This window comes from Acartia tonsa, chromosome 9 (assembly GCF_053477335.1).
Source record: "Acartia tonsa isolate MP-2025a chromosome 9, ASM5347733v1, whole genome shotgun sequence".
Taxonomy (NCBI): domain Eukaryota; kingdom Metazoa; phylum Arthropoda; class Copepoda; order Calanoida; family Acartiidae; genus Acartia; species Acartia tonsa.
The window spans coordinates 30643366-30666831 of NC_137268.1; the positions used below are offsets into that span (position 1 = coordinate 30643366).

Sequence of the window (23466 nt, forward strand, 5' to 3'; positions counted from 1 at the left end):
GATTGCACAGCATATAATATATTGTTAACCCTACAAGTATTACAGGGGGGGGGGGCAAATTTTGCTATCCACCATTTAAATTCCATTTTTTTCTGTCTCGCAAAAGAAATAGACATTTCGTTAATTACGTGAAAATCTGAATGTACACTTTATTCAATGTCAAAATACCCTGAATTTCCGACAAAAAGGTTCCGAAAGTTAGGGTTAATAGTTTTAGCAAACTAATATTTTAGTATGTATTTACGTGTAATGTATGATTAATGCTTTTTAAGATTTCATGATGTATATGCAATGTATGTATATGGTGTCTCAAAAATAATAAGTATTTTTAACGCCTACGTGTTTTTATTTTTTTATTTTATGTAAATCTAATGAAATACTATAAAAAAGGTTTTTTTGTCTTAGGCCTAAGATCTAAAAAAAAACTACTTCTGAACCGATAGGGTTCTCTATTTCAGGTAAGCTTTCTATAGCTACTGTAATCGTTTTAGGCTATTGATTTTCAGATTAAAGTTTTTGGGTGGTTTTAAGATATCTTATTAGCCCCTCTATACCACTTTGAATACAGATAGCGTAGATGCTAGGGGCGTAGCCGCTAGTCTTTATACAAAGAGTGTTAAGCTGAAGAATCCAGAACTAGTTTAGTATAAAAGGAAATTCCTCAGCTGCTATTAAAGTTAAATGTCAATTCCAATTAATTAATACTTTTATTTTTGCATATTTGTTTTGTTTTTATTTTTGGACACACTGCGCGCTTTATATAACTCACATGTTCATGAATGCTATTACATCATACATTTGAAAACTTAAATTTATTAATATTAATACCCATGGAGGGAGGAGACATTGGTCTGTTTATTACACTAGTCCCCAAAGTTTTAACGTAACGTTTTCTAATTGCTAGGCGTTACAACTTTAGGGACTTTAGTGAATTTTGATGGTTGGCTTATCAAGTTTAGTGTTCAAACGTTTCAACAACTAATTTTAATCTTAAGAAGGGGCAATTTTGTGTATCATCATTAGGGATGTACATTGATTTATTGTCTTATCACTTTAGATCCCTGATTAATACTTCAAAACAAAAGCATAGATACTCTATAACTTGATATGTGTGTTGTCTAATGTTTAAAAGTGTGGGATGTTTGGCACAGAAACGCCTATCCCCTGTTATTAAAAAATAAATGGAAAGCAGAAAGAGGAGGAGGAATTTTCTGAGGGTTAACTTAGAAAAGGTTAGGTTAGGTTAAGTAGAGAGTAGCCCCACTGGTGTAGGTCCTAAAGGGTTAAAACCTACCGTTTGGATAGGAATAAAAAGAAAAAATATCAGCCAAAATACATCTTTTTATATTTTCTTTTAATATTTAATTAACAAAATATTGTTAGTTGTTTTATAGATGAATCATTACTTATCATTTATTCTTGCAAGTAAAAGGTATAAAAAAATTATTTAAACATATGTTATTAATTAATAAAGTCAGTTTATGTATGTAATGTTAATAAAGACATATTTACGACATGAATATTACTATTTATTTGCTTGATATTTCAATAAGCTAATGTATTAGAAGCATATAGACTGATTTATGCCCAAAAATGCATTAAATCTAAGATTATGTAAAAATCTAATGATGGATTTTAAGATAATTTTTAAACATTTTTTATAGCGTTGCTTTTCTATAATTTGAATAGAATAGTACCACAAAAATATATTTCCTTGACATACGAGAAGCCTCACTGTTAAGGAGAACCATATCGGTTTAGCGTTAAGCGAGATTCTTCGCTACACACACACACACACACACACACAAACAAACATCAATTTGATGATAAAAATATGATTTAATGACGATTATCGAAATTTAGTGAACTGGATTTATGAATGTTGCCATCCTTGTTAAATTTACGTTAAAACAAAATTTGTACATGCCGCCTTATTTTAGACAAATATCCAAAGTATAGATTTTAAATAACTAGGGATAAAAGGATGGGTAAATGGTTGTTTTTTTTCTAAATTTGTGTTTGTTCAGGGATCTTAGGGGATAAACAATAAACTATAAATTGATGTTCAACCCAAATGATAATAAACAAAATTATCCCTTCTGTCGATTAAAATAATTTAACAAAAGTACCCAATGTATTTCAGCTATGATTAAATGAGACACTTTGGGTACTAGTATAATTTCCCTTCCTAGATTTGTTCAATTTGTCCAAAACTTAAATAATAAATAAACGCTGATTCATACTGAGCCCTGTCAAAAAATTGTGCCTATATTATGTCAACAAAAATATAATGTCATAAGATATTTCGATACAATGTCATCTATGATCTCTAAATATAAAAGCCATGTAGTCGATGAATATTTTGTCAAAATATTTAAAAATAGCACACCACGTCAGCTAAACCTCTTTTTTAAAAATCCATTTAGTCAAAATATACATTTGATATCGCTAATCACAATGATTTACATCCCTTTCTTTCTTTATCCTCCTAATTCATTTTATTTATTATTTATATTATTATTATCGAATTATTTACCTCTCCCTATATTCCTAATCTAAAATAGAGATGTAAAATACCAAAATGAAATTTCCTAATTCCCAGAAAGCGCCCGAGAAAACCTATAAACTCCAAATATAGAATTTTAAATAACTTTAATTTCAAACCAATAGAATAATGGATATGAAATACGTGGATATATTGACAGGGAAAAATTTGTCGTCAATTTAGGTTGCTAATATTGTCCTCATTTATTGGTCAGTTCTTTCATCGAGTAGGAAGGGAGGGGATAGGGTAAAGAAGTGGATGGGAAGAATCGTTATTCTAGCCAGCCGTGAGTATCACTTTATCAAAGAACATGAAAATCTGGTGCAACATCCAAGTTTTAATTAATCGATTAATAGAATTGAGTTAAGATAGAGAAAGATATAGAGTCTTCATATTGTACTAATGAAGCTACTCTATAAGTTGACAGGTACGTATGTTGTACCTATAAGCCTGGAATATTAATTTGACCTAACATTTCGTTTTTATTTATTGACTTATTACCGACTTGCTTATTTTTATACAGCTTCATATTTTGTTTTAAATTTTTGGCATAACTTCTAGAAACAGTTTTTGTCTTCTATTATATATTGCTTGTTCAAAAGTGGACATGGCTGATATATTATCGACTTGCCTTTGTTATAGTGTCATTATTTATGTCGACTAAATGGCATAGAATAAAAGTTATCACAAATTTCTTTTATCGATATGTTATGAAATAACAATAATGTTTAATTTATAATCTTTAAAAATCAAATCTAATGTTAAAGTCAATAAATTGAGTTCAACGTACGCGATTATCTATAAATCTTTGTAGAGAAAGAGACAATTATAATCAAAATTAAATCATATCAATAATACTAACATGTTTTAAATGGATATACGAACTTTTTGGTAACGATTATAGAGTTGCTCAGCTTTCGTTTCAAACTGTTATACGAATGATTGCAAGTTTGAAATCGATAGGACAATTCTAACATCCCTAAATTAACGTTAAGAGCTACTCTGATTAGATGAAGAGCTTCGCTTTTAAATATGGCTTAAGATATTTTGTTGAAAAGTGTTACCCAATCTTTGATTGTATATTTTAGTTAATGTATGTGTAGTTATATTAACAGATATCCCAAAAAGACCACAATTTAGCACACCTTACTATGGGATAAAAAATCCTTAAATGGGACAAAGCTAAAATTTTCATTAAAATCCAAACAAATTCTAACATGCCTAGATTTTTTATATAATAATCAATTGTATGAAAAGGCGAACATCATTAAAAAACGAAATCTACGCTTCCAAAAATGTAAATAATTTTTACATTATTAATTTTTCAAAAAAAACTTTTGTGTTTTGTATTTATACATCTATTAGCGAAATATAAAGCTTAAAACTAAAGGACAGGAACATAAATTAGAATGAAAAGTCAAAGAGCAGCTAAAAGATTTCAATTAGAATGATTTAAACAGGTGCATTTTTTGAAAATAAGAAAAGAAAGAATGCCTTTGCCTATAAACAGGAGGAACTCAAACATTTAGGACTTCAAGACAAAAGTATTGCAATCAAACTTGAGACACCACATGCATAGATCAGACAGCAGGTATTTTAAGGGAAAAGACAACATATAATAAATTGATGTACATTTCCAATGAAGATAAACAAAATTACCCGTTCTGCCGGTCAAAATTAATTGTGTTAAAGTATGTATACTGAAGGTAAACCCCAATCAAGAATTAATAAAAGGTCAATTTTTTTTCAAATCAACAAATGAGAGATTGTTTTTATAAATCATACAGGAACATGTAAATAACAGTGCAATGACCCCTCCCTCCCTGATTACCTTACAGTAAATGATTTATAGCATTAATTTTTATGAAAATAATTCCTTGTACTAGCAACTAATATGGTATAATAATATACTAAGATAATGTGCCATGTATTTTAATTATCTATGGGTATTATAACAAAAAATAAGAAAAAAAACAAGATCAATTAGGTTCATGCGTAAGTTTAATAGGTTTTAAAAAGAAGTACAGTAATGATAAACAAAATTACCCCCTTAGGAAAAAAAATTTGACTCTTCAAGATCTTTATAAAAGCTTTAAGGCCTACGATTAAAAGAGCGTGTTTGTAAAACTTTGGGTACCAACATAATTTACGGTCCAATGTTCCCAATTTAGTATTTAGAAAAGGCAATATCTATATGAAAAAAATAGTCAAGAAAATAGAAATAAACATACAGATTAACTTATATTGGGATAAAAGTTTTTCCTCCCAAAAATGACAAATCCTAGCAATTTGCGGAGTAGCTACGCTTCCCTAAAAAGCTGAACAGACAAACTGCATTGCGTTAATGGGCTGTCCATTTATCTAAACATTTGGCATGTGTTAGAACTACATTTATCATTTTAGTTTGGGCAATGTATAACCATACAGGGATCTAAAGGGATAAGACAATAGCCGATAAATTGATGTACATTCTCAAAGATGACACACAAAATTACCCCTTAAGTAGATTAAAATTAGTTGTTGAAACGTTTGATTACTCATCTTAATAAACCAACCAACCAAAGTTCAGTAAAAGTCCCTAAAGTTGTCAAACCAACGAGGAAGAAAACGTAGTTGTAAAACTTTGGGGACTAGTGTAATAAAGTTCATTGTCTTTTCTATCTTTCTCTCTGATAACTATCCTTTTATATAAAGTAGTAAGCTTTTTTGTCTGTAGCAAAAGATCTCGCTAACCGCTGTACCGATATGGTTCTCCTTTGACACTTAAATAATGTATTTAGTTACTTTTATTGTAAACTTAACTTTATGATATCGAAAGCTTTTATATAATTAAGGTCGGAACTTGCTTCGTTTCTTTTTGAACATTGTAATTCTTGTTAAATTTTGAACATTGATACATTTTTTGTGCAATTATCTTTAAAGATTGAGATTTAAGACTTTGTTCAAAAGTACGAACAAAATGGTAATAGGTTGTCAAAAAAAAGTTAGGCAAGGCCCTAAATTTGACTGGCCGTGAAAACTCTTTTAAAATTTGGGGTCCTATTACTTTTTTATTACAATTACCATAAAGCGTTAGCTAAATTTAGCTTTCGTTTAATCAGGGAGGAAGTGGACATAGAATTGAATTAAATACGGTTGCCTAAAGTTTTATAATATAGTTCTCTCATTCGATGGCTTAAAAACTTTCAGTACTTTTATTAAATCTTGATTAGTAGGTTAAAAAACATCAATTATTCTGCAGAAGGGGTAATTTTGTCTATACACCAATTTTTCATCGTCTATAATTGTTCATGTCCATAAAACTAAAATTGCAAAGTTTTTTAAAATTTTTTTAAAAATATATATTCATATATTTTTTTTAATATCTCTTATTTAAAAGGGTGGAAATATACAAAAAGAGAAAATAATAAAAGCTAGTTTTAATTTGTTACTCTAAACCAACATATGAACATTTATCATGAAAACTTTGTATGAGCAGAAATAATGACTCACAGACAGACAGACAATAAGAAAGACAAATATCCTGTGTCAGACAGACAGACAGACAATAAGAAAGACAAATATCCTGTGCCAGACAGACAGACAATAAGAAAGACAAATATCCTGTGTCAGACAGACAGACTCCCGCGGTTAGGAGTGACGTGATTATATTAGACTTAAAAGATCTAGAGTACTCAATGAGAATTTTTCATTACTCGGGCATTATACTCTAATATAATATCTAATGTAATTTTTTTAAAATTAATCAAATCAATTTTTAAACTTAGAAAAAAGACTTTTTTATATATTCTTTTATGAGAGCTCTATTTGTTTAAAAGCTAACTCGATTATCATAAATACATTAACCTATCACTGTATCACTGATATGAAGACATTCAGACACACCAAGGAGAAAGGAGACATTGGGTTCTATTAGTCCCCAAAGTTTTTTAATAATGTTTTCTTGTTCATTTGCTTAACAACTTTGAGGACTTTTAATGAATTTTGATTGGTTGGTTCAATAAGTTAAATGTCCAAACTTTCCACCACTAATTGTAATATACGGATAGAGTAATTTTTGTGTATCATCATTAGGGATGTACATCAAATTATCATCCATTACCATCCCTTTAGATCCCTGCAGACACACGGTTAGGGGTGATAATGTCATCATTTTATATTCATCATTCTTGTGTGCACTGCACAGACTGGGATATTTACTCAGCAGACCTGGATCTTTAAATCATTCAATGGTGCGCCAAATCGGGGTGAGCCAACTTTCCACCAATGAGAGCACAAAATTTTACGAAATTCCGCGCTGTGATTGGCTGAAATTCGGCGCATCCCTATTTGGCGCACCATTGAAATGATTTAAAAATCCAGCTCAGATAAAATAATGATTGTAATGGATTTATCATTAATTGGATCTTGCACCAGATTATCATGTACTCTAATAAAGTATAGCTTGTAATAAATATAAATAACATCTCCCTTCCTTCCACTCCCTTTTCCCCAGCCACTTTCTCCTACAGAATGAACGAACTGACCAATAAGTGATGGCCATCCATGTTAGCAACCTAAATAGTCGACATTTTTTCCATTGTTATAGTACCCACTTATATTCGATATTTATTTTAGAGGTGAAACAGAAAAATTTTTATAAAGAAAAAGGGATTTTATAAAAAAAATTACTAAAAATGTTTGTTTACAAGATTTTAAAAACTCTACATAAAATATAATTAACATTACAAAGACAGCCTTAAACCTTCTTAAAGGGCATTTTAGAGATCTTTCGAGAAAACGGCCGATTATTTAAGCATTAATTGGAAAACGTACAAGAATATTTTAAAGAATATTAGTCCCAGTTTTATTCCAAGACACCTCTATCAAAGATTCATCAAATTCATTCATATAAAATTCTTCATGATTATTTTTAGAATTTTAAATATGTACATTTTTATTCTTATAGCAAGTATGACAACATCAATAAAAGCGAAGCTCTGAAACAGTAGGACAATCGAACATCAACACTTGTATATTTAGTGTATGAACTGAAAAAGCAGGATATATTTATGTTCAAGTTTGAACTAAATTGTAAGTAAATTTGCTTCATAACTGGTAAAATACAGGATACTGTTAAGGTTCAAGAACACTATAGAACTTGATTATAGAGATGCTTCGCAATAATGTTGTGCTTTTTTGTCCAAGGAATTAGTTTCCAAGAATCATTCATCATGGATGCTTCATTCAGGTACTGGTATATGAAGCTAGCTATTTTGTTTAGGCCTTACTATGATTTTAAACTATGTTTTTCCCCAATACTCCTTTGAATACAGAGCCTAGGCTAAAGGCTAGGGACGCAGCAGATAGTGACTGAAACAAAAAGAAGTAAAGTACATCAAAAATTCCAATAATAAGTGAAATCATCCTAAATTACAGGTTATACTAAGCATTTTTAAGTTTAATCAGTTATGAATCTAATGAAAGATGTAATTTAAATTATATAGTAAAGTACCTACTTTGAAGACTGTTATTAACTTGTTAAATGCTAAAAAGCACACGATTTTTAAAAGCCAAGCTTTTCTATAATAAGTTTTAGTGCGTCTCTACGTAACGGATAGCTGTTATCATTAATTTAGGCATGTTATAATTGTTCCATAGATTTCCAAGTTTGCATGATGATTCCTTCGACAGTTAGTGAATTATGTTGGTACGATTTATGAAGCGTAGCAACTCTATAACTGTCAATATTTATTAGCAGATTTTTTGGTTCCTTTGCTACTAAAACAATCTTTTTTTGCTTATTTTTTTCAAATCATTGTAATGTAAATCTCAGTGTGACTTTGATAGCGTTAAAAAGATTCTAGCAAAAATTCACTACTTTTAAAAATAACACTTGATTATTATGAAATCATACTGTTAAATAAAGATTTTCAGCAGTTTTGAAACCCAGAATTAATCTAAATCTAGTTACTATTGTGTCATAATTGGGCTTAAACATCTTTATATCACAATGATATCATATTGTGATATTTATAAGGGTGACGCTATTTTTCACATTTTTTGATTATGGCTAATTAGAAGCGTGGCTAAGTGTGGCTCAGGCTTATTGAGGCATAGAGTGATTTCAGATGAGCCGAGGTCAGCTTCGGTAGAGTGTCACAGAAGTAATCTGCTGAATGCAACCAAAGCTACATTATAACTAGGGCTTGACTGTCTAACTTCTTTGTTTATTGGCTCATTTAGAAAAAAATTGTAAATACTTAAAACTAATGAAAAGGACATATATCGTGATTTAAAGAGAGAGTCTCTTAATACTTTACTTTAATCTTATTAATATCAAAAGAGTTATTGCTGCACTATTCAATGTTATAATTTTCCATAATTCAGAAGATTTGAAACATGAAACAACAGGCAAAGAGCTCAAAGTGCGATCTTGACAATTACTTAAGCCTATCAATTTCCTACTGTGATTTTTCTAGCTTATACAAGTGAGCATTTGACAACTTTTTATTAGGAAAAATCAGAGACAGCATGAAATCAATTGAAGAACGTTTTTTTTGTTAGTATATTTTGATGTATAAATCATTTATTATTTTTTTTAAGAAGGGAGTACCCGCAGATATGGCTCAGTGGTTTAACGTCCGCTTATCTGTTGGGGAGGTGTCGGGTTCGAGTCCCCAGACCGCATCAATACTAAAGATGTAAAAATTAGTACCTACTGCTGCTCTTTCAGGCGTTAGAGATTTGGAGTAAGAGTAGGGGGGAAGCCTTAGCCCTAAATTAGGTATGCACGGGTGGTCCTTGGCATGGTACACTAGTGATCGAAAAACTTTGCTCAGTCATAGGTTGACTGAAAAGTCCTTGTGGACTAGCAAAATGTAGTAGCTAGCTAGTGTGTTAGTGGCGTTTGTTAGTTCATCTACTGGGAGTCATCCTTGAATACTAGGTTGACTGAAAAGTCCCTAGGATTTGATGTGACTTCATTGTGTCGTTGTCAAAACAGCGCCACGTCCTGTGCCTAGGTTGCATTAAAAAGTCGCAATAATATCGTGACAAAAATCACGAAACCCTAACTCACCATCCATAAGGTTGAAGTGTAAATTACCCACAAGCCCTAATTAAAGTGTCAAGGGAAATGATGGGAAGGATGCAAACTCGAATCCGCGTCATACCAAAGACGTTAAAAATGGTACCTACCTGCTCTGTTCGGCACAGGACATCAAAGAGTTTGAGTAGGGGGAATGCCTTGGCCCCAAACAGGCGCAACTCACTACCATGCACAGTTAGGATCTCCAGACAAAGATCGTGCAATCAAAGGGTTGGTTGTCTGTAATGTACTGTACCACGGGTATGAGGTGAAGGACCAAGAGTCTGGCCTTGAGTTGACAAGTTGACTGTGTAGTCCAGGTGCAACTCACCCACACGACATTAACATTAAGAAGGGAGTGTAGAAAATTACAAAAAAAAATCCTGAAAATTTTTATTAAGCTACCAATCAACGTATCTTTAAAATGAAGTTAAAGCAAAATCAAATAACCTTAAAGAAAAGGTTTTTAAAAATCAAAGTTTAATTGAATAGTTAAAAGATTGTTCAAAAACAGTCTACGATTGTCCCTTAGAGTTACTAATTATAAAACAAATTAAGTTGCATTTAAAAGTAAACACTGAAAAATGGTTTTCTAATTACGTAACTCGTTGGACAAAATTTTAATCTCTTTTAGGACAATGACAAAAATGTACAAAAATAAATTTTCATTACATATTTTTTTGTATTTTTAGTAGCATAAATGCTTTATAATATAGACAGGGAATGTCCAAACGTAATTCAAATGACGGACAATGAAAGTTTTCAAAGACAATTTAATGTATTCCATAGGTATTTCATGACGACTTATAAATCTTAAAAACTTGAAAATCTAAAAACTAAATTATTATAAAACAAAGATATTTGAAGATATATTTTCAATAATTTTTTTCATTAATAATAATATTAAAATAGATTTAAGGAGCAAAGTCCAACTTTTGTACAACTTATGAACAGTAAAAAATTTAAATAAATACAAAGCGATGATTTGTTGAGTTTATATTGTTCATTTGACTCTAACATGATTTACAGTTTTAAAATTTGTTTCTATGCTATTTTTTGACTCATTATTAACAACGATTTTACTCTAGTATTCAAAATATAAATCATTAGTACTTCTTGTACTTATTATGTGGTTCTCTTAGTTTTTAGAAAATGGTTCTCTGCCATACTAAAAATCATGTATCGTATTACAGACAATTTTCTACAAATATTAAAATTAAAAACTATAAAATTAATACCAGTTACGTTAGCCCCGAATTGATCTTATCATTTTTTATTTTAATGTTCACGGAAAGCTATCTATAATACAATCCGATAAATAACGGTTCCAGGACAAACGCGGGAGTCCCAAACGTCGGAGTGGACAAACGCAGGAGTGTTAAAATATTAATTTAATTACGTATTTCTATACAGATTAGGTTAGGTTAAGATATGAGGGTAAAAATAAGCCCCCCGCAGGGGTTAGGCATTTAAAAAACCTATAAGATGTTTAAAATAGGTTAGGTTAGGTTAAGTGTCCACTCCTGCGTTTGTCCACTCCGACGTTTTGGACTCCTGTGTTTGTCCTAGGATCTAAATAACTATAAAACGTTTATGTTTTCCCTATATAATAATCTTTATACTGTAAAGAAGATAACATCTTAAAAGGCTAAATGATGTTTTGTCTTATGCATAAAACTCTTGTCACACAAATAGGAACATGAACAATAATTAAAAAGATTTACCAGAAAATGTAATGCTCAACATATTGTAAGGCTTTTCCATTATTGCTTCGAAACCGATTAAAATCCGGTGGATTAGAAGCGGTTTTAAAGCCCCGAGATGCGGAAAGCTGTCTATACAACGCTATGAATAACTATTCTAATTACATATACTCTAAAATAAGATATTTGTATGTCCTTTTTTATTTGATATAAAGAATGTATATTTATGTTTGTGGAAATACTTTAATTGAAATATTACATAATCTTTCATCAACTAAAGTTCATTGAAATAACAAATAAAGATAAATAAACTATTTTTGGGAAGATAATTCGCCCTGGGAAAAAAATAACTTCCACAAATTTGTTTTTCTTTTGTTTTTAAAACTTAAATTGAAAGCCTAATTTTTCATTGGAGACCTTTCCATGCCAAGTTTCAATTCAATAGAACGATTCTCTTACCTGAGTATAAATTCTTGGATGGACAGTATTTCCTCCAGACAGGTTACCACGGTAACCAGGTTCTGAAACAGAATAAAATTGTATAAAGTTATACATTTTTGGAGCAAAGCTACTCTACTATTAGTATCTACTAGTAAGTCGATAATTCTGATTTAAGAATAATGAGAAACAATAGGAAATTTGTCTTTCTTTTTCAAAGATGAATATTTGACAAAACAATTAAATAAATCCTAACCCCTGAAGTATCTGTTTTTTTTTTGGTTTTTTTTGGAGGGGGGGAATCTTTTTAAAATAATCATCGTTCTGGAAGTGAACTTTTTATAATAGTTACGGAATGTATATTTGTCTGTGTTTATGTAGCGAAGGATCTCGCTATCCAACCGACCAATATGGTTCTCCTTTACAGAAGAGCTTCGCAAAGGTCCAAGGGGGGGTTATAACTATTAAGGGGTGGTACCTCAGTTTGTTTTTAATAAAGTAACATTTTCCTGATCAAAAATTTAAATTCATTATCTAAACTTATCAAAAATGACATTTTATGAAAATTAAAATATTCTATCCTTGACAACCATTCATTTTTATTTCTTTCATATCAGAACTGAATTTTTGATCATAAAAATTGGAACATTTTTTATTGTGTATTTTTTCTCAATGCTTAAAGTTTATTTTGGTGCACCTCTAGTCATATATTAGGCATGTTGAAATCGTCCTTTTGCTTTAGACTTTAATGATTATAATACATTTATGAATTATATCCAAAGTAGTGAAACAATTCTTTAAGATAGTCATAATAATTAAAACAATCCAAACCAAAAATAAAACCAGAGGTAATTATTTCAGATTTAATTACCTTAAAACAAACTGTACAAAACCCTAATGTACAATTTGTTAATATACTAAAAAGCTATGTTAACAGATGACTGATTTTATTATCTAACTTTGGGTTTATTGGTTTAACGAAAAAACTACTGAAAAATGTATTCTATAATACTGTATAATAAGAATAACATAAAAAATTTTGATTTCTTTACAAAAAAAAATCGAAAAATTGTTCAATTGCAATAATACAGTTTTAATAAAATGCAAATTAATAGTCAATTCCTTATCAAAGCAAGTTTTAAAAGTTTAAATTGGCGTTTGCTTCAAAAGAAGGGTGAAAGGGATATATGTTTTGAATACCTATTTTTAAAAAGTATCCTTTAATATATGGCACCCCACAGGGACAGGAAACCGATCGGTTCACTAGTTATTGAGATCTTAGCTTCAGACCAAAAACTTACTATTTTATAGAATTTACAGACAAGCAACCTTACTACTTTATATAATCGGATTTGATAATTTTTGGCCTTTTCCGTCTATCCATTTCCCGCTGACATAAAGTGAGACATTCCATTAATTTATGGTGAAAAGGTCAAACACTGATCAACTCTTAGTGGTCTTCAAGAATGGATATAGTATATGTGGATATTGTGATTGGAGAATTTTTATGTCGTAAATTTAGGTTGCTAGCATAGTCCTCAGATATTGATAAATACGTTCCCCTATGATCAGGGGATGGGATAGGGTTAAGTCTTAACGGGGGAGTTATTCAGCTGGGAGTAACATTCTATCAGGGTATGCGAAAATCTCTCGCAATATCCACTTTTTCTATATCCATTACTTCAAGTAGCTATTTAATTTTATTTATTACAAAGGGTTACATTCCTAAGCCACCTAAAAGTTTAATTTCTATCAACTAAAACTTAACAGATAAGACAAGGGCGAATAATTTATATACATCCCATAAACTGAATTCCCCCATTTAGATAATTGGTAAATACGTTTTTGAGCCAACAAATTGTTGACGTTACACAAATTTATGTTTAGGATGAGATGTTTTTGTTAACGCAATTGTAGTGTAATATAACTTAATATAAAAAGATATGCACATCTGATAACGAAATTTCAAGAAATGTGAAACCGCTAACCTTTCTATAAGAAGCGTGACTTCTCTGCAATTTAATTGTTTTTATCTTCTTATCTGACGTAGATACTTTACGCATGTCATGTCAAAAGAACAATTTTATTGATATTACTGAAGTTTTGCTCATTCTTATTTGTATAACGTTTAATGTTGTTTTAATTGTATTCATTAAGACTCACTTTTGATTAAAAATATGTTTTTATACGCCTCCTATTCAATTCTAAACCTAAGGATTTGGCCATCCTTGTCTTATGCAAGAATGTTTAAAGTTGGGCGCCTAATTAGAACTGATTTTATATGAATCATAAAATCTTAATTAAAAGGTTAGACTTATTAAATCAGGGCTCAGCAAATGCACCGCCGCATTCAGTCTCGATTTTTTAGATGCAGCCGCCAGTAGGTTAAAATTGCCTACCCTCCGTCTAGCAGCATTTATTCATTAAATATACAACTGCGGCTAAAGACGTTTAAATGCCAACATTCCCAATAAACTCAAGAATCTAAAGGGAGAAGACAATTGCTGATAAATTGATGTACATCCCCAATGTTTATACATAAAATTATCCCTTCTGTGGATTACAATTAGTGGTTGAAACGTTTGGACACTCAACTAAATTAACCAACCAATCAAACTTTAATAAAAAGCCCCCAACGAATAAGAAAACGTTATCATAATACTTTGGGGACTATTTAAAATAAACAGCCCAATGTCCCCTTCTTCCCCGCTCTGAACTGCCTATCTTTTTATTAAGCATTAGAAAGTTAACAATATCAGCCAAACAGCCAAAAAACTTCAAACAATCCTCAATTTTAGTTGAGCGGCTGCTGCGCAGTGAGCACTGCATTTAATGACCTATGCATTATACAGTGTCATAAAAGACAAGCAGGTATCATTGGAAAAAAATGTATCGTTTATGATTTTCAAAACTTATACGTTTTGCATGATTAACCCTTTGTTTAAAACTTAATTGATAATTTTTAGGACATTTTGAAATATCGGTCAAATTCCTCATGACACAAGCGGACCACCCATTATTTTCCAAGAATTTAAAGGGCCTATAAATTAATGAACATCTCCAATCAACACAAAATTACCCATTCGGTTGATTACAATTTAGGTTAAAACGTTTGGATCGATACTCACTTTTATGAAACAACCAATCAAAATTTAATAAAAGCCACCAAAGTTGTTAAGGCAACAAATAATGAAACGTCATTATAAAACTTTGGGGACTGGTGCAGTAAACAGCTTAATGTTCCCTCCCTCCCTTCTATTTCCTCTTGTTACGTAGTTAGGTCCATGAAAACTTTGAAACATGAGTAACGAAATAAGGATTACAACATGCAACAAGGCGAACATTAAACAAAAATGTATATAAATTTGTTGCAATATTGCTTAAATATATAATTTTGTTTAATTAAAGACATACTTACATTTTAAGACTTGATTATACTTATAATATTGTATCTTGTTGTCATAGGAATCATTTTCATACAAATAAGAAAATCTTACAAAAAGTTAAAATCATCATGTTTTCAATGGATTAAGTACTTTTTGGTAATACCTAACATAAAAATAAAGGAATTTTGAAATCTTTTTGGACATTTCTTTGTAAAGCATCATCAATTTTTCAAAACCCGCATTTCTTTACAAGCAAAAAATGAAACTGTAACTCTTTTTAAGAAAATGATCTGTCTTTCAGTAAAATGATTCAAAATTAGATGGATTGAAATGTCTGGAAACCGAGGATAAGGGATATCCTATAATATAAAGTAGTAAGGTTTTTTTTGGCTGTAGCGAAGGATCTCGCTAACCACTGAACTTAAATGGTTCTCCTTTACAGTAAAGCTTCTAATATGTCTAGGGATGGTTTTTAAATATTTTGGGGTGGGGGAATCCCAACCCTCCCGATAAAAAGTTACACCCCCCCCAAAAAAAAATATTCTTGATTACTTTTTCTTTATTAAACTCAAATTGAAAATGGGGAAGGGGTCGACTTTCAACCTTCCACCTTTAGTGCCCCTAGAGGCTTCTAGGAGCGAAACCTCTAGTCCTATAATATAAAGTAGTAAGGTTTTTTGTCTATGGCTTAAGATTTCGATAACTACTAAACCGATTGAGTTCTTCATTTTAGGGAAGCTTCTCAAAGGTCCTGGAAGAATAAAGTCGTAGGATAGTTATAGGCTATTTTTTTGTCCTTTTGTACCATTTCGAAAACTAAGCCTCTAGAATGCACAGCCGCTAGTTCATTATAGAATTTCAATTTTTTTTTAAAGAAGGTGTATCAACTTTTTTTTTTATAGCTAGCCGGTTCTTTTAGTAAGTAGTAGATGTAAAATTTTTCATAGAATTCAGATATGCAATCGGTTTTTTTGTAGACCTCTTATTTTTTAAGTAATTTAAGTTTTTTTAAAAAATAATTAAGTCGGTTTTAAGGTACTAAAACGCAACAAAATAAAAGAAGAAAATGGCCAGTAAGAACAAAAATAGTAAGATCTTTAATTTGACACCTTACTTTTAAAATTCTGTTGAGTAATTATTGAAAAAATCTATTTTTTTAACCTCGGTTTAATAAAAACTTTAGACCTAAATATTTTCTCAAACAGACATAAAAAACATGGGTTCATATATACCTTTAGAATCAGAAAAATATTACGAATCCATTGTAAGCAAAATTGAAAAAAAGTAAAAAATAAAAAAATAAACGAATGGCCAATTGTATTTTTTGTTCAGGCAACACTATCGTCTTCCCTTTTTTACCCCCTCTTTACCCCCTCTATACCCCCTTCCCATTTTTATACTCAATTCAAGAATTAAGACGTTGCCTGTACAATATAATATGATATTTTCATATAATTCCTTTTATTGTAGTTTATATACTATATTGTAAACTTTTTTTTTCAATTTTGCTTACAATGGATTTGTAATATTTTTCTGATTTTAAAGGTATATATGAACCCATATTTTTTTACTTGTGAAATGATAAAATTGAGTTCAAAGTTTTTATTCTCGTGGGTTTAAAAAAATCGATTTTTTCAATAATTACCTGACAGAATTGAAAAAGTAAGGTGTCAAATTAAAGATCTTACTATTTTTGTTCATAATGGCCATTTTCTTTCTTTTTTTTGTTGCATTTTAGTACCTTAAAATCGACTTAATTTTTTTTTTTTAACTTAAATTACTTAAAAAATAAGAGGTCTACAAAAAAACCGATTGCATATCTGAATTCTATGAAAAATTTTACATCTACTACTTACTAATAGAACCGGCTAGCTATAAAAAAAAAGTTGATACACCTTCTTTCAACTATAACCAAAAGAAAAGAAAATACCTAGTAGTAGAAAAAAGAAAATTATACACAAATAATAAAATAGACACAAAACAAACCACAAGAGGTAGGTATTTTATTGTATGAAAAACTTTTTAACCTACAATATGAAGATGTAACAAAAACGATAAAAAAAATATGATTGGTAATACAAAAATAATATTTGATCATTTTAATTCACAAACAAATTCAGTAAAAATTCCTTTTAGGAAAAAAATATTGAAAAAGAAAAGGAAAATGTATTGTTTATCCCTTATCCCTAGCTTTGACCTAAAATTGTTGACATGTGTTAGTCTACACTAATATACACTATTTTCATGTGCAAAGCTTTTTATATAATTCGGATCTGTCCGTACGTTTGTCCGTCCATCTCTATAATCAAGTCTTGATATTTACGTGTGTCCATATTTTGGGATAGATTCTTACGGATTTTGTGTTCAAATTATGTCATCTGAGTGCTGTAGGAGTTGCTACTCTATATTTGTTTATGTACGTTTGTTTGTCTTGTTTGATTGATTTGTTTAGCATCGCTTTATAGATGTTGTCATCCTTGTTGCATTTATACTCAATAGTTTTAATAAAAATGTGTCATTTTGTATATTTATACCATAGAAAAATTATAATACTATCATAATTTACAAACTGACATGCCCTTTTAAAAGCGAAGCTTTTCTAGAATTAGAGTAGTTCTGTCCCTCAGTGACGGTTAGCTCTTATCGTTTATTTATTTTATGTGATATAATCATCCTTTTCAACTAATAAGTTTTAATACTGATTCCTATTATAACAAGAGACAATGTTATAAGCGAATTCTTTCTATAATATACATATGTATCCTCTATTTCTTTTTATGGATGTTAACATCCATGGTTATATTGATATTTTAGAATATTGCTTAAATATAGCACCTATAGAATACTTATTGCCTAAAGGCAAAACATTTATTTTCTTCTAGTCACATTTCCATATGTCTATACATTTAGTAATTATTAATTTAGACATTCTAATTTTACTTTTTCTATGAAATTTTCTTAGATACAGACATATGTAGTAGTACATACGCAAAGATAAATTATTAGGTAAAAAGTTGTCGAAAATAGTTTAAATAAACAAGAAATTAGTCTAGCACTAATTTTATGTCTAATTCTAAATATTTTAAGGTAAACAAGTTTAAAAAGAAATTCCAATATTCGACTTTTGGTGGCAAAGCAACTCTATAATTCACTTTGTCTCTCCGTCAGTCCGTCAGTCCGTAACGCCATGGAGGAAATGTGATCTTATCGACTGCTATTTAAGGTAGAAAGCTGAAACTTCTTGTACGCATTCCCATTATTATAAAGCATAAACTATAAATTATCTGTAGATGTATGGCCCAGTAACTTTTTTTGATTTTTCACATCTTTCGTGTTTTTGGTCAAATTTTTAGTACTTTTGTGGATAACACCTAATTAAATTTTCTGAGCATCCAGTATTTAATTTTATCAAATGCTTTTCTTCTTGTCCATATTCAATGTTTTTGTGTTCTTGGCTATTGGATATTGTCAACCTTGTTTTAAATACAACAAGTTATATTATATGTTTTAATTCAAGTTTTGAAACTCTTAATGTTTAACCATGGGGAAAATAGATTAATCTTCACCCAATTTCATTAGGTATATATTACTGTTACAGAATATAGTATGCAAATTTTGAAATCGATAAGGTAATTCTTACTTACCTCAACTAGCTATCCGTTATGGACGGACGGACAGATACTAGTTCTAGAAAAGCTTCGCTGGAAAAAAAAGTGGATCATGGAAAGAAAACGAAGTCGTATTTTCATACTGAAAATACAATGAAATCCGCTATTTTGTTTTCTTTCCAAAATCCGAAAAAGTTTTACCTGGAAGAACGGATGAAAGTTTATACTGCTTTTTAGGTAGCAGCGACACCAAACTTATCTTCTTCTGTTTATCTTTAGGATACATTTGCGACAAATTTTCTTTCAATCATTAGATTCAAAAACTATCAACATTTCTGTCAATCAATCACTCTTATTCATTCACATATTTGAGGATTTTTAGTATTAGTTTTGAAATTCTTTAAGCCATTTTTGTTAATATGGAAAATCCGTCAAATAAAATTTTCCCTGATTTTTTTTTATCAGGCTTTTAGTAAATTTTCACTTGTCATATAAACAATAATTAATATGGTTTTGTGCTCACTTATCTAACTATTCACAAAAAGGTTATTTGAGTTGAAACCTTTTTACTGGTTTACTATAATCTTCTTTAGGAATGTTTAGATTAACTTTTACTCTTGTCTGATTTTATCTAATCATTCTTTTTAATCTGAAAAAATAGTCATTTAGGTATTCAAAGTTTTTAAATTCAAATTTTATAGATAAACATAAATTTCTTTTTTTGAGATATTCAGAATGAAAATTAATTATTTTTGGTTAATTATTTTGAAATAAGTTGAAGATAAAGGGGGTTATTTTCGTCTGTTTATCACTTTAGGTTATATTAGGCTAGGTTAAATTGAGTAATTGGTATCCCCGAAGTGTTTGGGTGCTGCTAGTATATACCCCCCCCCCCCCACTATAATTTTTTTCAAAAGTACAAGGGGGGAGGGCAAAACAAATAAATAAAACTTATCCTAAGACTTTTATTATAATATATTTTCTAAACTAAAAAAATTATTTAAATCTACAATATTGTTTTGCTTACACCTATATCAGATCCTTGCATAAATAAAAATAAAAGTTTATACAAAACATATTTATGAATGGATTAACAAGTAATAATATGTTCACTTAAAGCAAAGTATAAACAAATGAAACTTTGAAAATGTTTTTGGGATTTTAATAAAAATAGTAAATCTATTATATAAAGTATTAAGGTTTTTTTGTCTGATGCTTAAGATCTCACTAACTACTAAACCGATTCTCTATTTTAGGTAAGCGACACATAGGTAATGCGATGGTTTTTAGGCAATTATATTTTAAGATTCAAGTCTTGGGATGGTTTTTAGCTACTTTCTCTCAGCCCCTTCAAATACAGAAACCCTGGATGCTAGAGGCGTAACCGCTTGTATTGACTTAAAAAGTAAAGGAACATTTGCTTTTAGTCAGTAAGACAAACGCTATATTAGACAAGTATTACAGCATTCATAACCAGCGAAACATAATAAATCATAGATGGAGAAACGAACAAAGTTGATCTAGAGCAAATGTAAAACGGTTTTTTTTAAAAGGAAAAAAATAGAAAAAATGATATTAGAATATATATCTTTTGTAGCTTTTGTAGTTAGTTGTATACTGGATTATCTTTGGACTGACGGACAGAACATTATAGAGTAGCTGCACATCTAAAAAATGGTTGTTAATATGAATGATATGTCATTTCAAATTGGAATGATGCATATCAAAGTATTACAATCTATGCATACATCTTTAAACAAGGATGACAACATTCTTTCTCGCGAAACGCCTACAGAAATCTTTTTAAATAGAACATACACTGAGTTATTACTTCTTCAATGCAGAGAGAGAGGGGACAATGTTACACTAGTCCCCTAAGTTTTATAATTATTCGTTGGCTTAACAACTTTGGGGACTATAGTGAATTTTGATTGGTTGGTTCTTTAATTTAAGTGATCAAACGTTTCAACCAATAATTTTAATCTAAAGAAGAAGTAATTTGGTGTGTCATCAATGGAAATCAATGGGAATATCATTGGTCATTGTCTTATCCCTATAGATCCCTGTCGTCTAAGGCTAATAAACAGGCAACCTAAACATTAAAGGGAAATACTATGGACAATAAATTGATACATTACACTCCCAATTACAATAAACAAAATAACCTCAAAATCTTTAGATTGTCAGTATCAATACAGTCCAATATTCCATCTCTATCTTCTAATATTGTTCATGTTATATCTTGAAAATATGTGTCAATGATATGATCTTATGTGAAGTAAGACTAATCAGCCAACCAACTCTTTGGTTACAGAAGCTTTGGCTGGAAGTCCTAACTGTGCATGTTAATGAGTTGCATCTGTTTTAGGCCATGGCATTCAAAACTGTCAATATCGCGCACCTGACATAGCAGCAGTAGTAACCATTTTTAACGTCTTTAGTTATGACGCGATTCGAACCTATCAACTCCCCGACGACGAACGGATGCGCTACTTATTGAGCAACGTTCGCGGGATTCTAGGTTAAACAACGATACATCTTACGTGCAAATCTAAATCTAAATTGTAGACTAGCTTCGCATTAAAAAACTGTTAGTGTGTGGGACGAATATCTTGATTTATGTTTTGTAAGCAAGAAGTTATAGGCTAGGTTTATTGGTCATACATTTTAACCGTTCCTGATATTTTAATAGGAATACTATCTTAATAAGAATTATTCTATTAAAATCATTAAAACAAAAGCAACAATCTTACAAGGACAATTAGAATTATAATTCTCATACTTAGTGCAACAAAAGTAATCACATAGGTAATACACTCTTGAACGTTAAAAAAATATTTAAATTTAATTTAGATTACATTTAAAGATAGGTTCACTTTTTTTGCAAAAGTTATTTAACATTGAAATTGAAAAGTCTGTGTAATTGAAGGTCATGTCTTAGACTAAACTATTTTACTGCAATGAATAGGATATTTATAGTTTTAATTGTTTGAATGAATAATAATTGAATGAATCACTATTGATGTATATCAAAATTTGCGCCAATAAGCATAGCATTATGAAATTTAGTTTATTTTTGTTTCGTCAACTATAAAACAATGAGGCTTTTAAATCAGATGGTAGGACAAACAAACATTAACTCTAAGAGTGTGAGAACTTATTAAGCCAAATGTCAATTTATATAAACAAAATTGTATGTAGAATTGTTTCAAAGCTTAAGGGCAAACATAGTTTTTTTAAATCCACCTTCTTAAAACAATTGAATATTTTAGATTTATATAAAGGAAAGCAGTGCTCGGCAGCCGTGCGTCAGCAGCAATTAAAACACTAATCTTGTAAATGGTTGTTTTCTCTGAGGCTTACAGGCTGCTTTCGCGCAGCTGCCGAGCCCTTTTTGGGAAGGTTTATTGTTTAACTATATTCTAAAAGACTATATTGGCAAAGGATATTATTGAGAGAAAAATGGAATTTCCAAAAACCACCCTTTGTTAATAATTATAACGGTCTTTGATGAGCATTCTTTTTAAAAGCGAAGCTTTTCTATAATTAGGGTCGGTCCGTCCGTACGTCCGTCCGTCCGTCACTCCGTACGTCCGTCCGTCACGGATAGCTTTTTTCGTTAATTTAGGCATGTTAGAATTGTCCTATCGATTTCAAACTTTGCATGGTGATTCCTGCAGTAGTTAGATACCATTTAGAAAGCGTAGCAACTCTATAATCATTACCAAAATGTCTGTACGTCCATTTTAAACATGTTGATTTTTTTACTTTTTTAACAACAAATTTTTATATGATCTAATTATCCGATTGATCTGATTTTTTGTATACTGATTCCTGGGACAACAAAGTACAATATTATAAGCGACCCAACTCTATAATTAAGTCCTAAAAATGTAAGTATGTCCATAAACATAATTCTGTATCAAGCAGTTTTTCAACAAATTTACTTACAATTTTGCATCGACTCTTATACATTTATATTCTGATTATTCAGTTCTGACACTATACAAGTGTTAATGTCCGTTTGCCCTACCGTTTCAGAGCTTCGCTTTTATGGATGTTGTCATCCTTGTTATATTTTAGTTTTATTTAGTCCTAAAAATTAGAGAGTGAGAGGACAATTGGCTGTTTATTACACTAGTCCCAAAGTTTTATAATAACGTTTTCTTATTGGTTTGCTTAACCACTTTGGGGACTTTCGTGAATTTTGTTCAGCGGAAAAATAAAGTTAAGTGTTCATACAATTCAGCCATTATTTTTAATTTACAGAAGGGTTAATTATGTGTATCATGTAAATAAATCCAGCAGTCATTGTCTTATCCCTTTAGATCCCTGCATAAAAACTGCTAGGCTAAAGATGTAATAAAGAACCATTTTTACATTGTTATGAAAATTATATTCATACTTAAAAATAAATATTCAAAATAATTACAACCCATGGATGTTAGGGGATAAGACAATGGACGATAAATGATGTACATCCCCAATCTGTATAAACATACATACCACATTTAAAGATTGTGGTTGAAGCGTTTTGACAAACCAAATAAAATTCAATGAAGGTACCCAAAGGTTTTAATCCAACGAATAAGAAATCGTAGTTATAAAACTTTGGGTACCAGTGTAATATAAAGTCCAATGTCCCCTCCCTCCCTGCCAAAACCACTCCTCAATTGTGCTTATTTTGAAAAAGCAAATGAAGTAAAATGTTCCAAAA

At 30.3% G+C, this 23466-nt stretch overlaps 1 protein-coding gene across 1 annotated transcript in view; it reads right to left on the reverse strand.

Annotated features, from left to right (window-relative positions):
* The window catches only part of LOC145327484 (facilitated trehalose transporter Tret1-like), a 75059-nt gene extending 55665 nt beyond the window's left edge, over positions 1 to 19394 (reverse strand). Inside the window, exons 1-2 of the mRNA XM_080171030.1 lie at positions 18951 to 19394; positions 11777 to 11838 (exon numbers count right to left, since the gene is read on the reverse strand). Of these exons, the coding sequence (XP_080027156.1) occupies positions 11777 to 11838; positions 18951 to 19035 (147 nt within the window). The 5' untranslated portion in view covers positions 19036 to 19394. The remainder of the gene's footprint in view (positions 1 to 11776; positions 11839 to 18950) is intronic.
* Positions 19395 to 23466: the final 4072 nt, after the last annotated feature.